This window comes from Hyla sarda, chromosome 1, assembly GCF_029499605.1.
Source record: "Hyla sarda isolate aHylSar1 chromosome 1, aHylSar1.hap1, whole genome shotgun sequence".
In the NCBI taxonomy this organism is placed as follows: Eukaryota; Metazoa; Chordata; class Amphibia; order Anura; family Hylidae; genus Hyla; species Hyla sarda.
In genome coordinates, this window is record NC_079189.1 from 135,668,455 (window position 1) to 135,688,200 (window position 19,746).

Here is a 19,746-nt window from a genome sequence, read left to right on the forward strand (position 1 = left end):
AGATTCTGAACTATCTACATATGTCAAAATTAATTTGCATCTTAAAAAATATAAAGACCACACGTGTACAATCCCTCAATGCCTTTCAGACTTTAATATTCACAACATTACCTAAACAAAAACTTGGCCTAGGTGTGCTATATCCCTTTTTCAACTCTGACACACACATTAGAAAGACAAAATACATGTTGAAATGGGAAGAGGAACGTGGTAAACAATTCCCTCCCTCAACATGGCAAAAAGCATTTCACATCGGGAAACATTTCTCAAAGTGTTCCAGCCTTGGAGAACAGTTGGAAAAAATATACTATAGATGGTATTATACTCCTAAACGATTGCCTAGCATGTATAATAATCAAGACCCGACTTGCTGGAGGAATTGCGGTATGATAGGTTCTCTCTCCCATGTTTTTTGGAAATGCCCGAAACTATCCAAATCCAGACATGACTTACTACTCCTTATACAGTCCCTCATACCTTCATTCCGGGACATTCCACCCAAATTGGCCCTCTTAATGATGGCATAGAGGATTTTCCTGTCACAGTCTGCACGCCTATCTGTCATGTCCTTCATAATTATAGATTGCTAATTGCTAGAAAATGGAGAACCCAAGATGTCCCGTCCATGTCTGAAATTATCTATATGGTCAATTATAATTATATCTTTGAAGAAGTTATTGCCAAACAAGAGCACAAATACGATAAATTCCTTAAATTATGGGAATTATGGACTCACCACTTTGATTCCACTTGATTTAGTCGGCCACTCCATTAATTAGTCATTTATAGGTGTGACCACAATGCTGTTTCGGGGGGTTTGGGAGGGGTCCGGGAATACCACTGTATCATAGGGAGGTGTGCATCAGTCCTTATACTACCTATTAATAGTATTTATTTTCTCTCTACCTGAGATATTTCACCATTTTCTCTGGTACGCTCCTCTTAGAACTCCATTCCATCACACGGCCTTACTATTACTTTTATTGTTATTATAAGACATTATTTATGTTAATTTTAGTTTGTTTCATATTCTCATGTACTCTTCTCAACTAAGTTACTTCTGTCTTGCTGACTACTTTCCATTATCTAAGCGAGATCAGCCTCATACATTATACTCACCTTTGTGACTTTGAGATATAGTGATACAACACTGTCCTTTTATGGTCGAGAGCAATGCAGGACACTTATTTCTACTTCAATATAACCACATACCATATATACTCGAGTATAAGCCGACCCGAGTATAAGCCGAGACCCCTAATTTCAACCCAAAATCCCAGGAAAAGTTATTGACTCGAGTATAAGCCTTGGGTGGGAAATACATCATCCCCCCTGTCATCATCCAGACCCGTCATTAACATCCTCATCATCATCACCGCCTGTCATCATCCAGACCCTCATCATCATCCCCCCTTCATCATCCCCTTGTCATCATCCCACACATCCCCCTTCATCATCCCCTTGTCATCATCTCCACCCCCCTTCATCATCCCCTTGTCATCATCCCCTTGTCATCATCCCCACCCCCCTTCATCATCCCCTTGTCATCATCCCCCCCTTCATCATCCCCTTGTCATCATCCCACACACCCCCCTTCATCATCCCACACCCCCCTTCATCATCCCACACCCCCCCTTCATCATCCCACACACCCCCCCTTCATCATCCTCTTCTCATCATCCGCCCTCAGTGGTCTTCAACCTGCGGACCTCCAGAGGTTTCAAAACTACAACTCCCAGCAAGCCCGGGCAGCCATCGGCTGTCCGGGCTTGCTGGGAGTTGTAGCTTTGAAACCTCCGGAGGTCCGCAGGTTGAAGACCACTGCGGCCTTCGACATCATCCAGCCCCCTCTCACCCCCCTTTAGTTCTGTACAGTACTCACCTCCGCTCGGCGCTGGTCCGGTCCTGCAGGGCTGTCCGGAGAGGAGGTGGTCCGGTGGGATAGTGGTTCCGGGCTGCTATCTTCACCGGGGGCGCCTCTTCTCCGCGCTTCCGGCCCGGAATAGAGGCGTTGCCTTGACAATGACGCAGAAGTACGTTGGCAATGAACGTACCTCTGCGTCGTTGTCAAGGCAACGTGACTATTCTGAGGCCGGGCCCGAAGCACTTAGAAGAGGCCTCCCCGGTGAAGATAGCAGCCCGGAACCACTATCCCACCGGACTACCTCCTCTCCGGACAGTCCTGCAGTACCGGACCAGCGCCGAGCGGAGGTGAGTACTGTACAGAACTAAAGGGGGGTGAGAGGGGGCTGGATGATGTCGAAGGCCGCAGTGGCCGATGGCTGCCCGGGCTTGCTGGGAGTTGTAGTTTTGAAACCTCTGGAGGTCTGCAGGTTGAAGACCACTGCGGGTGGAGAGTTCACTCGAGTATAAGCCGAGGGGGGTGTTTTCAGCACGAAAAATCGTGCTGAAAAACTCGGCTTATACTCGAGTATATACGGTAATATTGTCAAGTTTTTGGATACAATCATTCTCTCCTTGTTCTCTTTTTTATGTATTTTGATCAAAATTCTGTCTCAAAATGTATATTGACATGTTTTACTTATCTGTTAAATTTTCAATAAAAACTATTGAAAAGAAAGAAAAGAGGTAATTTTACAAATAAATATAGGTGATAGAGGCTTAAAAATGAGATGTACATCATCAGGATTTGGTACTGAGTAACATATTCATTTTTTTATGGGATCTGACAGGTACGCTTTAAAAATAAAAAAATCACATCAAGGTTGGGCTTATATTCTAAATTTAAAGTGCTAGGTCGATCAGTTTTACAGTACAATATATTAAAGAATTGCTAATGTACTGTATGTGTTGCTTAAAGAAGTTTTCCAGGTTTTCTGCTGTGGTGAAGGTTTCTACCCTCATGTTGCGAATGATCTTACAACTTGGCTTTATTTGCTTCCATGAAACTGAACTGCAATACCACAAACAAAGTGAGGACAAGAGTGGCACTGTTTCTGGAAGAAATTTATGAAAAATGAAAAATTTATGTTTTTTCTAGTCCAGTGCAGCAGCTGCAATTGTCCTTGGACCCTGGAGTCATGAGGATGCAAATTCCCCATTGCTACATGAGAGTACATGTAACAGCGCAGAGGTGTGATTGGACTTCAGGAGAATTGCACAAGAAATGTCTACTATGGGCAGAGCTGTCTTAGCATAAAAATAATCCATGTAGATCCTATAGTATTAAAGCTCCTGCACAGTGTGAAGTCATTCTACCAAACTTAGTTCCAAGCTATGCCTCTGAAGTTTGCTTCATAAAATAATTAACCCTTTATGATTCCTTTTATGGCTCCGTATTGCAGAAAACAGCTGGCACCAGATATGTGGACAGAAAAAATAAACCCAATTCTTAATGGCTATAGCTGTAAGATAGCTGTTAGGATATAACAGTAAACTGTACCTTTCCTGGAGCTGATGGTGGTTGCCAAACTTATAAAATCACCTTTTTATTTCTCAGCCAAGTGTCAAGAAGAAGGAGCCAAGCTGCACAAGTGTCACATTCTGGGATGCCATCTCAATTATTACCACCTTCCAGACCGTCCTTGTTTGATCTACAGGGATTTAAATGTCAATCAAGGAGGGGCTGATTGGTTCGATGAGCAAGTAACGTGCCAGACGGTGACACTTGTGCAGCTTGTCCCTGCCTCCTTGACACTTCGTGAGAAATTAAAAGGCAATTTCATAAATTTGTCAAGAACCATCGGCTCCAGGGAAGGTAAGTTAGCTGTCCAATGGTATTTGGAGGCCTAAGCAATAAATAAAGATGACAGATTCCTTCATAAGAAAAATGATTGAATGTACTGTAAGCAATGTTTGCAATAAAGGTTATCACTCTTTAGTCTTTTGTTCAACCTCCATTTTCTGTTTCACCACAGAAAGATCGATATTCTCATTTAGTTTTATATTTTTGACAACAGGGATCTACACTACCTATAGAATGGAGTTCTAACTCCATAGGCAGCTAAAAGAGGCAGCTTCTTGGGGGCCATAACCAGGGGTAACTCTTTGAGCCTTGCACCAGGTCACTATTTTATGAACTGTGACCTTATACAAGATTCACCTCTTTAATCATTTCATCGTTGGGGTTGGGGGAATACATTAAAGACACAGTTCTTTCTTTTAAGGTATCGGAAAACAGTGGGTATGCCAAAAATCTCCTTTTGTGGGTTGCAGAGCTGTGATGTCATGTATCAGCAGTGGGCGCCAATTTTTGGTTATTAATTGTTCACTGTGTTATTTGTAGCCTTGCACACAGGGCTGCTCATATTTTATTAGATTGCTATAATTTTACATATTAATTTTAAAAATTATTCTGTACAATAAAGGGGTCCTTATTTGTATCTATAGTAAAGTTTTGATAATTTTCAGTTACCAATCATACACAGTGTTACAGCTAGTCTGTAACATAGTCTCTTAACCCTGTTCAAACCTTTGCATAAAGCTTAATTTCAGGTGGAATTGTGGACTATATGTAACAGAAGGGATGGTAGGTGACACCTCTAGGACATGGATAGCTGAAAGGTTTGCACCTCTTCTGGTTGCAAAGCATAGTCATTAATCCCAAGTGTTGTGTCTTTGAAATAAACATAGTAACATCATGTAATCGTTGGTATGGGTCTAAGTATTTTTGGAATGAACCTGGTTGCTTTTATAAAGCAGACTAACTTCAAACAGTGGATAAGGGAATGTTTGTGGTTGTGGCAGTCTGCTTCATCATCATGGAAAAGACCTTGTTCTGTCTGGCTTAAAAGCCTATATTTAGCAGTGGCATCATACTTTTATGTTCTCCAAGTTAAACATAGCTTTGCCAGGGTGGTGGACTGGAGAAACAGGAAACTTTGTCAATTTCCTGAAATAGTGTTTAGGTGCGGAATATCTTAAAGAAAAACTGACAACTAGTTCACCTGCACTAAATCCTGGGGTTATAGTGCAGATTAAAAGCATTAAAAACAATGGACACTTCAACTCTGCAACTACTACACCACTGGCCATTGTTTTTAATGCTGTTCACCCAGTACATTGGGTTTAGTGTGGATGAACAGTCTTTCTGTATTCTTTTAATGGAAATCTGAAAATCATAAATTACGTGTTATTTAACCACCTAACATGGAGACTGGAAAAATCCTCCCAAAAATGTATTTTCTTTAGAGATTTCAAATTTATTTCTCATATAAATCTAGTTGGTACATAACCTAGGTGCCTTAAAAGGAGCCTGTCACTATTTTCATGCTGCCCAAAATGCTGAACAGCTGTACTGTGGTGGCCCAGTACAGGAGTTGCACCCCTGTACCCTTGCTGTCCTATCTGGCAGACTCTATTGCAGTGTCCCCTGAGTTCTCCCTTAAGCTGTGTGTTATAAAGGAATAACAAGTGCCTTACATTATCTAATGTAATGTATATATGATGTTATGTACCTTTTAAATGTTGTTACTAAGTGTTGTAACCAAGGAAGGTACCAGTGATCAGGTGACTTATAGGGTGACCTATAGGACCCCTCCAGAGTCCCCCCGTCCCCCCCATATAAACCCTGGGAGGAGCTAGCTAGTTAGTCTAAGCAGAGCTACAGTGAAGTCAAGACCTGAGAGAGTGGTGTTCTGAGGAAACCTAAGGCCTACCGGGCAGCCAAGCTTCTACCAATCCAGTGCCCCACAGGTGAAAGTCAAAACCTGGTAAGCTACATATGGGGTGAAGTCTGTCAGTCCTAGTCAAGTCAGTCAAGATCAGTCTGTATAAAGTCAGCGTGGGCCTGCAGCAAATTGTCCAAGTCCACTACAAGTCCCAGCGAGCCCTAAAGTCTCTGAAGTCACTGGTCACCTCCTTGGGCCTAACTGAGCTGTAAAGTCTATTCCATCTGTATACCTCAGTAAAGCTGCTGTTGTGCCTAGCCCAGGATCCAGCAGCATACCTTCGGGTGGTGTAGAGGTAAAACCATGCCCTGGCATCACCAACACAAGGGGTTAATGTCATCTGCCCCTAGGGTAATAACATCTGCCCTCATCACACCCTCACCACAGTACTATTTTAGATTAATTGTATGCATATATTTGTCCAGGAAAGGGACTCTGAACCATTAGGGTGGTACCAGTCTCTTACTGATTTGTCTTCTCATTTAAATTCAATTTGATATGTCCTCCCACAATTTAATTGCTAGCAGTACTGTTCTAGGAGAGGTTTCTTGTATACAAATGGAGAAAACCCCAATCTGACTTATATTTGTAGCCAAAAACACAGACGTGCAACCCCCTCAGATTACTGTCAGGTTGAATGCAAGTTTACGGGCATCAGAATAAAGTGCAATTAAAACAAGTATAAGTTTGTTTTTTGCCTTCAATTTGACAACAGTGGTCTTCTGACCCTCACATCAAACTTTGACTTTCAACCACAGCTACTTTGGTCTGAAGATATTTTGCTGGTCTTTAAATACTGAAATATAATATATAAGCAAAATGAGCAATTCCTTTGGAAATCTGTAGTGTCTGACACACCCCTTAAACAATTTTTTACAACAACACAAGTGATAAAGTTTATTATCACAATATAAGCTAGGTGTGTGAGAAAACAGAGTTTTGGTCTCAAGCTACATAACATGTTAGAACATGTCAGTCATAACTTACAGTGAACATGTCTGAATGCTTTATTTCGTGCATTAGAGCATTAATAAAAAAAATGGCACTACCTTTCACGTCATCTCATTCTACAACAAGGCCTCAATAATAAAGCCTTTTGAAATCATGACAGGGTCATTGTGAGTTTACTCTGTACTGATGGCATTTATATTTCCAATCTCAAATCTTGTTATTTTTCTTCTATTCACCCAGATTTACAATCGTCTTGATAAACACTGTTGTGGTTTCAGACCTCGGAAAGAAGATGACTGTGTGCAACAAGGGCTCCACTTAAAATGTGACAACCCCAGCAATATTGACTTAACACACATTATACAAAGGAAGCATGACCCACACCACTTGGCTTTTATTAATAACAAAGGATATTTTGATAGAAGTGAAGATAATCTGAATTTTAAGTTGCTGGATGGAATTAAAGAGTGAGTATGGTCAGCTGGTCACAGATACACTTCATATGTTTGTTTCTGTTAGTTTTCTTGACAAGGGAAGTAAAATTTGGCATAGTCTAACTAAATGGCTTTGTTGTTTACATGGACAACCTTTCAGTAGAATGTAGTACTTTAGTCTGGCTTTAGCTTAAAGGATAAACATACATTAAAACAGAACTTACAAACAGTTGCCTGGGGGTTGGCTCTTGTCATTTTAGCTCATCTCTATTCAAGTTAAAGCAAGCCATTTATTCTATTCAGGCCAAGTTCCTGCAAAACCCGATTAAATCTATATTTATTATGGTTTATATTAGTGACCTAATATTATTTTAAGCAAATATTGAATAATGTTCAACTTTCAAGCATTGTTTTTCTTTCTTTTTAATGTTCCTTTTTGTTGGACCATAAGTAGTAATACTCCATTCACATCGTATTTTTATCTTCCAAAAGGGTTAAACAGCTTGAAGGCTCCCATCTTCTGATGAAAGGTTGTAATGTATCCTACTGTAAAGGTATACAGTGGGGTACATTGCACACTCCTGAAAGAAACTCTGGAAAAGCTTTTGTGGTGTAACTGTCTATATATGAATAGTTTATACATTGCAGCTGTCCATACATGGACAGTTACATCATTGGGGAAGCCTGTCAGTCTTCTCCTGTGCTCTCTACGGAGTGGTGGTAGTGCTGACAGCAACCTTAAACATTTTAATGCAAAATGTGTGTCATGTCATCATCTAGGAATATTCTGTAAAAACAGTAGAGCTCCTCATACAACAGTAAGCCTTTCCAGGTTTGGGGAGTTAGCAATATGGGATGTCCATTACAGGGAACTGCTCACTTTATTTTGTTGCGTATGAGCCACAATAACTTTGCAGGGCTTTGTACGATTAAAAGTACAGCATGTGGTGCTGCCTCCAGGTATCTGACAGAATATCACAAGGGCGCTGATATGCAGTATGGGGGACATTTATTATTGTTGTCCTTGGTAAGTCAATTCTGAAGTAATTTCTTTTTTGCTTTTGTTTTGCTTATGTGCTACAAGTGCTCACAAAAGGCAGTTTGGTAAGCCAGGTCAGCCCTAGAGTTAACTTGCAACATTTTAAAGGGGATTGTGTCTTTTTTTTTTTTTTTCTACGTGCGACATTTCCACATCATAAATTCCTGACCACTGCAAAGAGAAAACTAAAAGTTGCTTAGGTAAGGCTGTTTGCAACTTTATGCATACCTACTGGAGTTGCAAAAAAAGTGCTTAGGCGCACATGCGACTTTTTGTGCGCCCAGAGTAAGCAAAAAATAAATTAAAAAAAGGCTCTAAATACCTTGACAAATGTCCTCCTATATGTATTGGGTCCCAACGTGAGGAAAAATCTGGATGATTGGCACAAAAAAAGATTTTGCAGATATCCTTTATTGAATGGCTATCATCATAATGCGTATCAAAGCTAATCGTAGCCTCTTCCTCAAATGTAAGATAGCAATATTTTCACTCTGGTTCACTATACCATGTGTAAGCCCCTATGTGCAGCAAACAGAGATGACCCAGTAGTGTTATCACTAGATCTGGGGTTGCAAGCCTGGATCTAGTGTGAACACTACCAGGCTACAATATGTCTTTGAAGTTATATCTAGATCGGTCTTTTGTATGAAAGATTACCAGTTAATCTAGTATTTTAAACTATAAAGGCCAGGATACAGTAATTAAGTAATTCATCATTCTACAGATCTACTGTCAGGGACCGACCAGGGGACAGGGAGAGTGAGCCCTAAACTGACCCTAAAATATCTCTCCCTGCCTACTTGCCCATCCATCCTAAACGATGGATCGACAACTGGGTGCCGGTCCCTTCCTGCACTAAAGTGCAGTGGCGTAAAAACACATAATAAAAAGGGCATACAAATCCTAAAACTGACTAATGTAACACAGACTAAAATACAAGGGGCATACTATTTAACCATGGCTAAAAACCCAGATAGAATGACAAGATAAATACAAGGTAAATTCTCAAGCAGACATAGTCAGAATATAGCACAAACAGACATAGTAGTATTGCACTCAATAACCAGAACCAGAATGCAGGAGAACTCTGGGTAAATAACTCCACCCATGTTCTCATTCGTTCAGAGCATTAACTACTCCCTATCCAGGTAAAATAGAAAACTGCTCTGAACAAACTAGTTTATGAATACACACCTAAACATAAAAATACAAAAACAAATAAATGGACATTAGAGTAGATTTAGGGCTCACTCTCCCTGTCCCCCCAGTTGGTCATGACCTCTAAACCTTACTTAGTGGACCTGTTGATCTGGATTTGGGTTGAATCAATTTGTACACCAGCTCAATTATAAAATATTGATGATGTTACTTTTTTATAACAATGTATATGAAATATCAATAGGTTAGTCCACCTTGGAGACATTTGCATATCTCTATTCGTAATCTTAATTTCTGTTTTCCAGGTTTCCTGAATCAGCTGTTTCGGTGATAAAAAGTCACAGACTTCGAGAAAAACTTCTCCAGTCATTTTTTCTAGACAAAGTATTTTGGGAAAGTCAAAGAGGACGTCAAGGGATTGAAAAACTCATTGACGTGATAGAGAGAAGGGCCAAAATCCTGTTGACTTACATCAATGCCCATGGAATAAAAGTCACACCAATGAATGATTAAAATGACCAAAATGGCCAGACAACCATCTGAATCATCAGATCCCATGTATTATGACTGTAACAAATGCAGTGATTCTGGGATATTAGCTTTACGTAGCTAGATTCTATGATTTCACATATACCAGGAGAAAGTGTTAAAGGGGTACTCCACTGGCCCAGCGGCCGGAACATTTAGTTCCGAACACTGAATGCGGGCTGCGGGGGTTGTGACATCACGCCCCGTCCCCTCAATGCAAGTCTATGGAAGGGGGCGTGACGGTATAGACTTGCATTGAGGGAGCAAGGCGTCACGAGGGTCGTGGTCATGATGTCACGACCCCCACAGCCCGCACCCAGCATTCAGAACTAAATGCTCCGGATGCTGGGGCAGCGAAGTACCCCTTTAATAGGAAGAAAATGTAATTAATGTCCCACACTGAAATCTGATCACTACTGTGAACTGTTTATAATGTTAAAGGGTATGTCTACCTTTTTATTACTGAATTGTATCTAAAGATAAAAAAAATCTACAAACGATATACTAATACTTATAATATTCCTGGTTAAGATATTCTACCATTTAGTGTATACTCCTTTGCAGAACTGTGTGTCTCTATAGTTACAGACTACAAGCAAACCCTGTGTGTAGTAGAACTTTAGGCATGTTTTCCGTTTAAAGAAAATCATACGGAGTCAATGCACAAAATGACAGGATATCACATTGCTTCATTTATCTTTTAGAAAACAGGTGTACATACTCTATAAAGGGGTGTTCCAGATTAATACCTCTTGTATGATCGTAGGGGTCTTACCTCTGGGGACCCCCGCGATCTCGATGCAGGCCCTAGCATTCTGTGCAGGGTGCTGCCTCCAAGACGGGGACGTCAAGCCCCCTCCCATAGTCATGTATGGAGGGGGCATGGTGTGACACCACTAGTGGGGTGTGGCCGTGATGTCACAACCCCGTCTCGGAGGCAGTGCCTGGCACAGAATGCCGGGGGCTGCACCGAGATCGCAGGGGTCCTTAGCAGCGGGATAGGATAGGGGATAAGATGTATAAACCCGGAATACCCCTTTAAGGTAGACTGACCATATGGATGTAGTTTAGTAAAGCCAATGGTAACTGCCAAATAATGAACTGTCTCATATAAAAAAAAAATCAGATAGTACATCATAGAACTTAAGAATTACAAAACTATAATTCTTTTCATACTTTTTGAACCCTTGAACACACCATTCAGCAAAGCAGATGACAAGATATGTAAAACTAGAGATAACAGCATAGCTCATGCACATTGCTCTGTTATTGTTTCTTGCATGAGCTGGATATTTAGTGTCAATAATAGGAACAGATTACTTCCTGGAAGATTAGGAAATTCTTTGGAATAGACTCTTAAAAGCCACCTCTTAAATATAAAGCTTCTGTAAGATTTTTTAGTGACATGTACATTCGTTTGGATGGTGTTGCATAAAATATGCGCTTGCCACCCGAACAACCTCAGTGAGATGAATGGATGTAATTCCAGTTACAGAAATGTCTGCAACAATCTGCCACATGTCAATATACCCTAATACTATCATATGGCCTATAATACCACCCTGAGATGTATGAAAGCATCACAAAATTTGATGTAATCATTTTCCCACAATGGGTTAAAGTCATTTCAGATCATGGGACAAAGTGTATATGTGTAACTTTTTTGTTTAAATAGGACCAAAGCTTGGATTTCCTTGTATTTCTTACCTTCTTTTAGTATTGTTTTACTGACATTATTAAATTATCTGTAACATGTTAATTTGCCATAGTGCAGGTCCACTTCATTGGGTCCCTAAAAGACAATTGGATGGGGAATGGTTTAAGACCCGGCAGCACTGAAGGGCACATTCCATCTTACTTTGGCAAGCAACCCAAAGACTTCCATTCAGAATGTTTTTAATCCTACATAAAGGATAGAAAATGGACATGCATTCCAAAATTCTTAAAACATCACCAATAATTAACCAACCCCAAAGAGGACCTGTGCTCCCGAACAAAGTTCAATGCCTCATATACACAGCAAAGTAGTGTGTGTAGAGCCTATTAGGTGGCCCTATGGATTTATATTGTTTTCTTAAAGGGGTAGTCCTGCAATTAACTTCTTTTTTAAAAACTGGTCAGGGAGGGAGTGATTTAAAAAAAAAAGAAACACTCTCTTACCTTTCTCGTTCTCACGCCGGTATCACAGAGCTCCGATTCCTGCTGTACACAGTTTCTGAGTATGGTTACATGACATCACATGCCCGCTTGTCCAATCAGCAGCCCCAGTGATTTTCCACCTCAGCTGCTGATTAGCTGAGGGATTGTGTGACACCATATCTCCAAAGCCAGAAGTGCTGGACGGCAGAGGGTAGAGTTCCATTATACCAGCAGTGGTGCAGGAGTGAGGAAGGTAAGAGAGTGTTTTTTTAACTAGTTTCTTTTTTTTTTAAAGTTAATTGCCAGACTACCCCTTTAATGCACTCCGCCCCTAGACATTTTATCCCCTATCCAAAGGATAGGGGATAAGATGTCTGATTGCGGGGGTCCTGCCGCTGGGGACCCCCTGCAATCTCGGCTGTGGCACTCCAGACATCCGGTGCACGGAGCAAACTTTGCTCCATACCGGATGACTGGTGATGCAGGGCGGAGACTCGTGACGTCACGGCCATGCCACGCTCGTGATGTCATGGCCACGCCCCCTCAATGCAAGTCTATGGGAGGGGGCGTGACATCCATCACGCCCCCTCCCATGGACTTGCGTTGAGGGGGCGTGGCCGTGATGTCACAAGCCTCCGGCGCTGCACCCGACGCTTGAAAAGAACTTCGGGTGCAGCAGGGTAAGGGGATAAGATGTCTAGGGGCGGAGTACCCCTTTAAGTGAGCATTCTTCCATAATGCATTGCTGGTGTCCCTTAGTACGCTACCCCATTTTGGAGATATTCTTCTTATCTTTTATGGGAGGTGTAAAATAGATGCTATCTATGTACCGCTATTTGGAGCCTCCCTGGAGAGCTACATTCTTTCCTACACTGTGGCCTGAGAGTATTTTTGAAGTGCACAGAATGTAAGACAACATACCCACTTCCTTATTCACCACTTTGCCCTCCATTTTTACTTTTTTAAACTCCTACGACCTGTAACTCTCTGTTCAGTTATAAAAGCATACTGTATATTTCTAAGCATAATTCATAAATACCTTGCTCTACTAACACAATGGTGCATATACATTTAAAGTCATATATGATTTATGTTTAAACTAAACATTTAATCTGTTTACACTATAATTCAAGGAAGAAGAAGACATTGCACAAAGTGTATTTAAGTATAGGAATTTATATGCAAAAGTGTTACTTTTGTCTGCACTTGAATTTTGTCGTATTTGAAGGAAATAACGTATAGAATTTGTGAACAGCAATAATGATGTATATAAACCTTACCTTCAAAAGAATTCTACTGGATTTTACAGTGAAACACTGATGTGAAAGTGAAATCTTGTAAAATACCTGTTTTACCATGTTGGTAAGTGTTCTATTTGTAACATGTTAATAAGGTGAATTAATAAAAAAATAAAAAATAAACCAAAATGTCTTTTCAGTAAGATATTGAATGCTCTTGTGCATTTTAAGATGAGATAACATGGACAGGACTCCCTTCTAATGGAAAGACAAAGTATTTGCACAGATTGGAACAGTTCTTTATTAAATATGAACTAAGGGGGAGGGGCATTTATGACCAGCATCACAACAGTATTTTTGGCATAAAAATTTAATTGCTTTTCTCTTCTTTGACATTTTTTTTTTTAGGTGGTCACAAAAGTTTGTGTATGTAGGTTGCAAGGGGGGGGGGGGGGGAACCCAAATTAGGAAGGGCCAGCAAGTTTTGGACAGATACAGTAGAACATTATTAAAGACTTAAAGGGGTTATCCAGCATAAGGTGATTTCAGTAAGTACCTGGCAGACAGTAATGGACATTGCTTAGGAAGGATCTGCGCTTGTCTTGGGGCTAAATGGCTATGTTGTGAGATTACCTTAACACTGTGGCTAGCTGTTTGTGAACCAGTATTTCCTGTTTGACTTTTCTTTTTTTGACTACAAATCCCACAATTCCATTTTCCTCCCTCCCACACATCAGCCACCCCACGCATTGAAACATAAATGAGCTGCATCCATTCAAAAGACCTGTGGTTTTCTATCAGGGTGCCCACAACTGTTGCATTAGCTGCAGATTGATCCCTCCACCCATTGAAACATAAATGAGCTGCATCCATTCAAATCCATGTGGTTTTCAATCAGGGTGCCTACAGCTGTTGCATTAGTTGCAGATTGATCCCTCCACCCTTTGAAGCAGACAGGCTCCCTGTCATCAGCTGACTAGTGAGTCAGGTCTCGGCTGCATTGCAAGCTGGGAAAAATCCGAGACAACAGTCATTTTGTATGCTGGTAAAAATAAATATTGGAGTGAAAATCACAGAAGAATTATGAGAAAACCGTCACACACAGGTACAGACCCTATATTATGAACTACACTAACTTCACAGCCCCTGTAGCATAGTCAAATAAAAAAAAAAGATCCTGGAATACCCCTTTAGGATGATGCAAATTGTGGCGCAAATATATGCCAGCTTACAGCAAGTGTAGATTTTATCTGTATTTAAGACAGTCAGAGATATAAGATACATTTTGCATATTTCTATTCTAATATATCTCCATCCACATTGCTGTTTTCTAATAGTAATGAGATATTATAATAGGATAAACGAAAACAGTCTAGCCCAGATTCAAGGTTAATTCCATGTAAAAGTACAGAAGGCAAGTGACATGTTTCAAGTGTTCATGGCTACAGAAATTCAGCTTAGAATTCTTCTTGCAACAGCCTCTGGCAGATTTGCTGCTTAATGACCACGGCATTGAGTGACATCCGATTTACTACAATTCCACCAAGAGGATAAACATGTTCATTTTTTCTGTGGAATCTGGATCCACCTTGAAAATTCTGCTATGGAACTTCCGGAGTGTGCACAGTGCAGCAGAATCCCACTGAGATCCCACTGAGTGGAATTGTTGTAGTGTGCATGGGCTCTTACTCATGCACGATGAGTAAGGGTGCCATGAGCACTTGAAATTGGTAACTTGTCTGCTCTTGTTGCAACCTGCATGTTTATATGGAATAAACCTTGGATACTTTTATTCACAATCCTGCATTGGACTATTTTCCTTAATATTATTGTGAGCATTGATGTTGTCCTGCACAGTCTGCATAGCGGAGCATGCTACTCCAGGTAAGCTGGGAACTGTCTCTTGCTAATAAGATGTTATATCCTCAATTATAAAGACAAGAAGAGGAAGTTCAATCGAGGCAAACCACCTCTATTGGCAACTAATTGGATCCCATTTCCTGCATTAGAATGACATTCAAAGTGCTCTTTATGTCCTCTCTACTATGCCGTCAGTCAGACTGGTGTCCATGCCGTGCACTCTCCTTTACATACTTCTTTTTGTGACTGTGTCGGTCTACTATGTTAGTGTGTGTTAGAAGACAGGATAAAGTTAAACCCTTTGCTCACCACAGCTTGTAGTATGCCATACATTATAGGCTATTTTAAACCCTTTTAACTTGAGTGCAAAGTTTAAGCAATGCTCTAGTCTTCAACCACATACCACCTCAATATATAGACTTTACTGCAGGAGTGTCCCAAGAATAATCACCGATTGGTGGCAGTGCTGATTCAATATTTATATAGGAATAGAGCTAAGAGTTGTCATCAGGAAAGCATCCAGGGTGTGGCAGACCAGAGGAGTGGATAGAAGCAGAGTTAGAAACAGGACCAAGCTTCAGAGCCAGGAGTAGAACAATAGGCTGTAGATGAAGAGTTTCAAGCGTGAGACAGAAACAATATAGAGGAAAAGGTCAAAGTAAGGATAAAGGTCAAACAGGAAATAAAACCCGAAAAAATTATACAGGGATTAAGAGCCGGGAACTTCAAGTAGTACGCACAGCATGGCAGGATAAGTGCCTTTTAAATAGACCTCCAGACTTGAAATCATCTTTAGGCACATGATTTACCCCAATGCCAGAATGCACTTAGAGCAGGAGCAGAAGAGGAGGAAGTGCCCCAATGTTTAGCAACTGGTCATGGACGATCACAAGGATGAGGCACTGGAGCAGGGCAAGGTGAGCTGCAATACCTACAGTATGTGTTTAAAAGAATACATCTCTACCAGTTTTGTGCTTTTTGATGTATCACTCAAAGTAAGCAGAAATTTAGAGATGTTGGGTAATTTTAATACAAATCATATTACAAAGTTGCATTATGTTTCTATCTAATAATAAAGTTTATACAAAATTTGAATATCCTAACATTTCCAAACTACATTCCAATTAAATAAGATATAGTAACTAGCTATAGTATTGTACAGAACATTGCTGAGGTAAAAGTTTGGTTAAAGGGGTACTCTGGTGGAATTTTTTTTTTTTTAATCAATTGGTGGCAGAAAGTTAAACAGATTTCTAAATTACTTCTATTAAAGAATCTTTATACTTCCAGTTCTTAGTAGCGGCTGTATATTACAGAGAAAGTTCTTTTGTTTTTGGATTTCTTTTTTTTTCTGTCCACAGTGCTCTCTGCTGACACATCTGTCTGTATCAAGAACTGTCCAAAGCAGCATAGGTTTGCTATGGGGATTTGCTCCTGTTCTGGACAGTTCCTGATATGGACAGAGGTGTCAGCAGAGAGCACTGTGGACAGAAAAAAAAGTACATAGCAGCTAATAAATACTGGAAGGATAAAGATTTTTTAATAGAAGTAATTTACAAATCTGTTTAACTTTCTGGCACCAGTTGATAAAAAAATAAAGTTTTCCACAGATGTACCCCTTTAAGCCCCAACAGCCATACAGAACATGTGGGACAATTGAACTGAAAAAGAACTTCTGTAAAATGGTCAATTATTTTAAAATGTGTGTCCATTATTGAAAATCCTATTACACTTTTTAATATTTGTACAAGTCAATATTGATACGTCTGTAGATGGTGAGAGTGAGTCAAAATATCATTGAAGCCAAGATGGTGATCAGCATCTTGGGTCTACATTACATACTGGTCAGATAAACATTTTGTTTGAAATACTCCAATGCTAAGAATAATTTTACACTTACGAAATAGATCAAAGACCCCAACCTGCATGGTTTTGAGATAAGGTGGAATTTCAAATACTAACATATCGTTCTTTATGATTTTATCAATTGGATTTGCTTCTTTAAATATGTCCACACATATTGTACTACCTCTAGTGATATTATTATATTGTACATTTTTATTTCTGAAGGTTGGCCTCCAGAACTACCTTTATTCTTTGTGGCATACTTTCTACAAGGTGTTAGAGACAGAGGTCTTGGTTCATATGGACATGATGGCATTATGCAGTTGCTGCAGATATGTCAGATGCACATCTATTACGCACATTTCCTGTTCAACCACATCCCAAAAGTGCTCTATTAGATTCAGATCTGGTGACTGTGGAGGCCACTGGAGTACAGTAAACCCATTGTCAACAAACCAGTTTACGATTATGTGATCTTTGTGACATGACCGCACCTAGTGCAACACCTGTCAGCTAAGAACAGGAAACTGAGACTATAATTTTCACAGGCTCACCAAAATTGGAGAAGATTGGAAGAAAATGATGTAAACAACATAAAAGCATAGATCCATCTGCCCCCGTGTGGCATCACGCTCCACAACCTCAATGCAAGCCTATGGGAGGGGGCATGACAGCTGTCATGCCCCCTCCCATAGGCTTGCATTGAGGTGGTGGAGCGTGACGTCACATGGGGGCGGAGCCGTGACGTCACAATGCTCCGTCCCCGTGATCGCCAGTAATCAGACCCGGAACGAACACGCTCCGGGGACTGATACTAATGGGGTCCTGCGTGCAAGATCACGGGGGTCCCCAGTGGCGGGAACCCCGCGATCAGGCATCTTATCCCCTATCCTTTGGATAGGGGATAAGATGTCTTAGTGCCGGAGTACCCCTTTAAGTAATATTTTGAATTTAGTTAGAGAGTCATTTGCTGCTGAAAGAACTGAGGGAAAACAAATTTAGATTTTATATTGTAATGTTTCCTTATGTCTTCTCAGCAGCACAAATAGTAACATAGTAACATAGTTCAAAAGGTTGAAAAAAGACCAGAATCCATCAAGTTCAACCTATAACCCCAATGAGTCCCTACTGAGTTGAGTGGGCTTGTAGCTAGAGCAATCTCCTGCACAGATCTTAGAATATACCTTTCAAAGGATAGGATCTTTTAATTAGACTTAGTATTTGAAGTGTACCATGAGGTTGAGCTACAAATCTGTTCTATAGAAACTAAGAACTCAGAAGTACAGAAGTAGAGAAAGCCCTGGTAGAATGGGCCCTGAGAAAGCATGAAGTTTCAGGCATTCTGATTCATAGGAGAAGGCTATAGTCTCTTGTATCCTGCAGTATACATTGCAGCCTTTCAAACTTTTTAAGTTAAAGGATAAAGTTAAAGAAGAAATACCAAGAAAATTACAAGAAAGATGATTTCATTTTATTGGACATGGGATTCAGATGCTGGAATTCTTTTTGCAAATATGTGCACTTAACTCAGCTCAACATTCATTCTTCCTATTTTGAAGAAGACAGGACCAGACTCAGCCTATGAAGGAAATATCCCTTGCAGAAAATCTTCCTCCATTATGTCCGGGCAGCCAGAATTTAAAACAAATGACCTGCTCGCACTCCCGTGGTGTCCCGGTGTCACCAATCCCGTTCTCCAGTGGTGTCTTCTTCTTTGTTGCCTGTGGTCACACTGCGGCTCAGCTAATCACCAGCTTCAGTGATATCCCACATGCCCCGGCTGAACGGGAGTGTGACACATTGACCACAGGCAACCAGAAAGAAGACACCCCCAGAGAACTGGAGCGGTAATACTTTGGCACTGTGGGAGTGGCGGCAGGCGAGTCCTGTTTGTTGCTTTATATTCTGGCCGTCCGGGCATAATGACGGAAGATTTTCTGCGAAGGCTGAGTCTGGTCCTGTCTTCCTCATAGAGCAAGATGCGTAACAGCTCACCCCGTTGTAGGTGCAGGGACCTGACGTGGACTTCGTCCGAAAACTTAGAGAGAAAGGCAATGTCCAGCGCTTGACTCAGGAACAATTCTTTATTAATACGCCAGGATAGACAAACAGGAACACGATAAAAAGTGACGCGGTTCGGCTTGGACTAGAAAGTCTTAGTCATACCCATATGGATCTCTTTATGTATGGGAGAACCAGGTGGCGCACACCTGCAATCAGGCTACGTCACCGGGACCCACCCACACATAATTACATCAAGAACACACAAATAAAAATTAAAATAAGACTGTGTTCAGACATGATAATGTGAAAAACACACACAAGTGATGAAAAAAAGCTGGACATTGCCTTTCTCTCTATGTCTTCTTCATAATAGGAAGAATGAATGTTGCCAAGGGCTAAGTTAAGTGCACATACTGCTTGGCATGTTTTATTTGCTAAAATAATTCCGGCATCTGACTCCAATGTCCAATAAAATGAAATCAGCTTTCTTGTAATTTTCTTAAGAAACAAAGCTGATCCATGCTAACCGATTTCAGGCTATGACTAAGACCATATCACATAAGCAGTGGGTGTGTTGGACATTGTAGCTATGTGAAATTACAGGAAAATGGATGGGATTGTAATGGGCTTTGGATTCCTATGGTGGAATTCATCTTTTTTATTTTTTCCATATGCTAGATAGAAGCATTTAGATCTTTATATTGCTTCATCAACACCAGTGATTTTGAACAGTAAAGCCTCTCTACTGAGAATACGTCTGAAATTTAATTACAGTCTATGGAAGGTCCACAATCATGTATTTGAAGCAAACAGCGCACTATTCCAAATTGGATGGCAGATTCTCCTAAAACTTGTAATTAAGTTACTAGCAAGATGAAAGGCTCAAAGACGAATCAACAATAAGACGCTAGCTAGAAATA

General features: G+C 40.6%; 1 protein-coding gene and 1 long non-coding RNA gene across 3 annotated transcripts in view; one reads left to right on the plus strand and one right to left on the minus strand.

Annotated features, from left to right (window-relative positions):
- Nucleotides 1-13,371, plus strand: part of GASK1B (golgi associated kinase 1B) — a 70,666-nt gene extending 57,295 nt beyond the window's left edge. The window contains exons 3-4 of the mRNA XM_056561818.1: nucleotides 6,822-7,048; nucleotides 9,518-13,371. Coding sequence (XP_056417793.1) covers nucleotides 6,822-7,048; nucleotides 9,518-9,725 — 435 coding nt within the window. The 3' untranslated portion in view covers nucleotides 9,726-13,371. The remainder of the gene's footprint in view (nucleotides 1-6,821; nucleotides 7,049-9,517) is intronic.
- The window catches only part of LOC130358531 (uncharacterized), a 165,082-nt gene that overhangs the window by 49,419 nt on the left and 95,917 nt on the right, over nucleotides 1-19,746 (minus strand). The window lies entirely within an intron of this gene.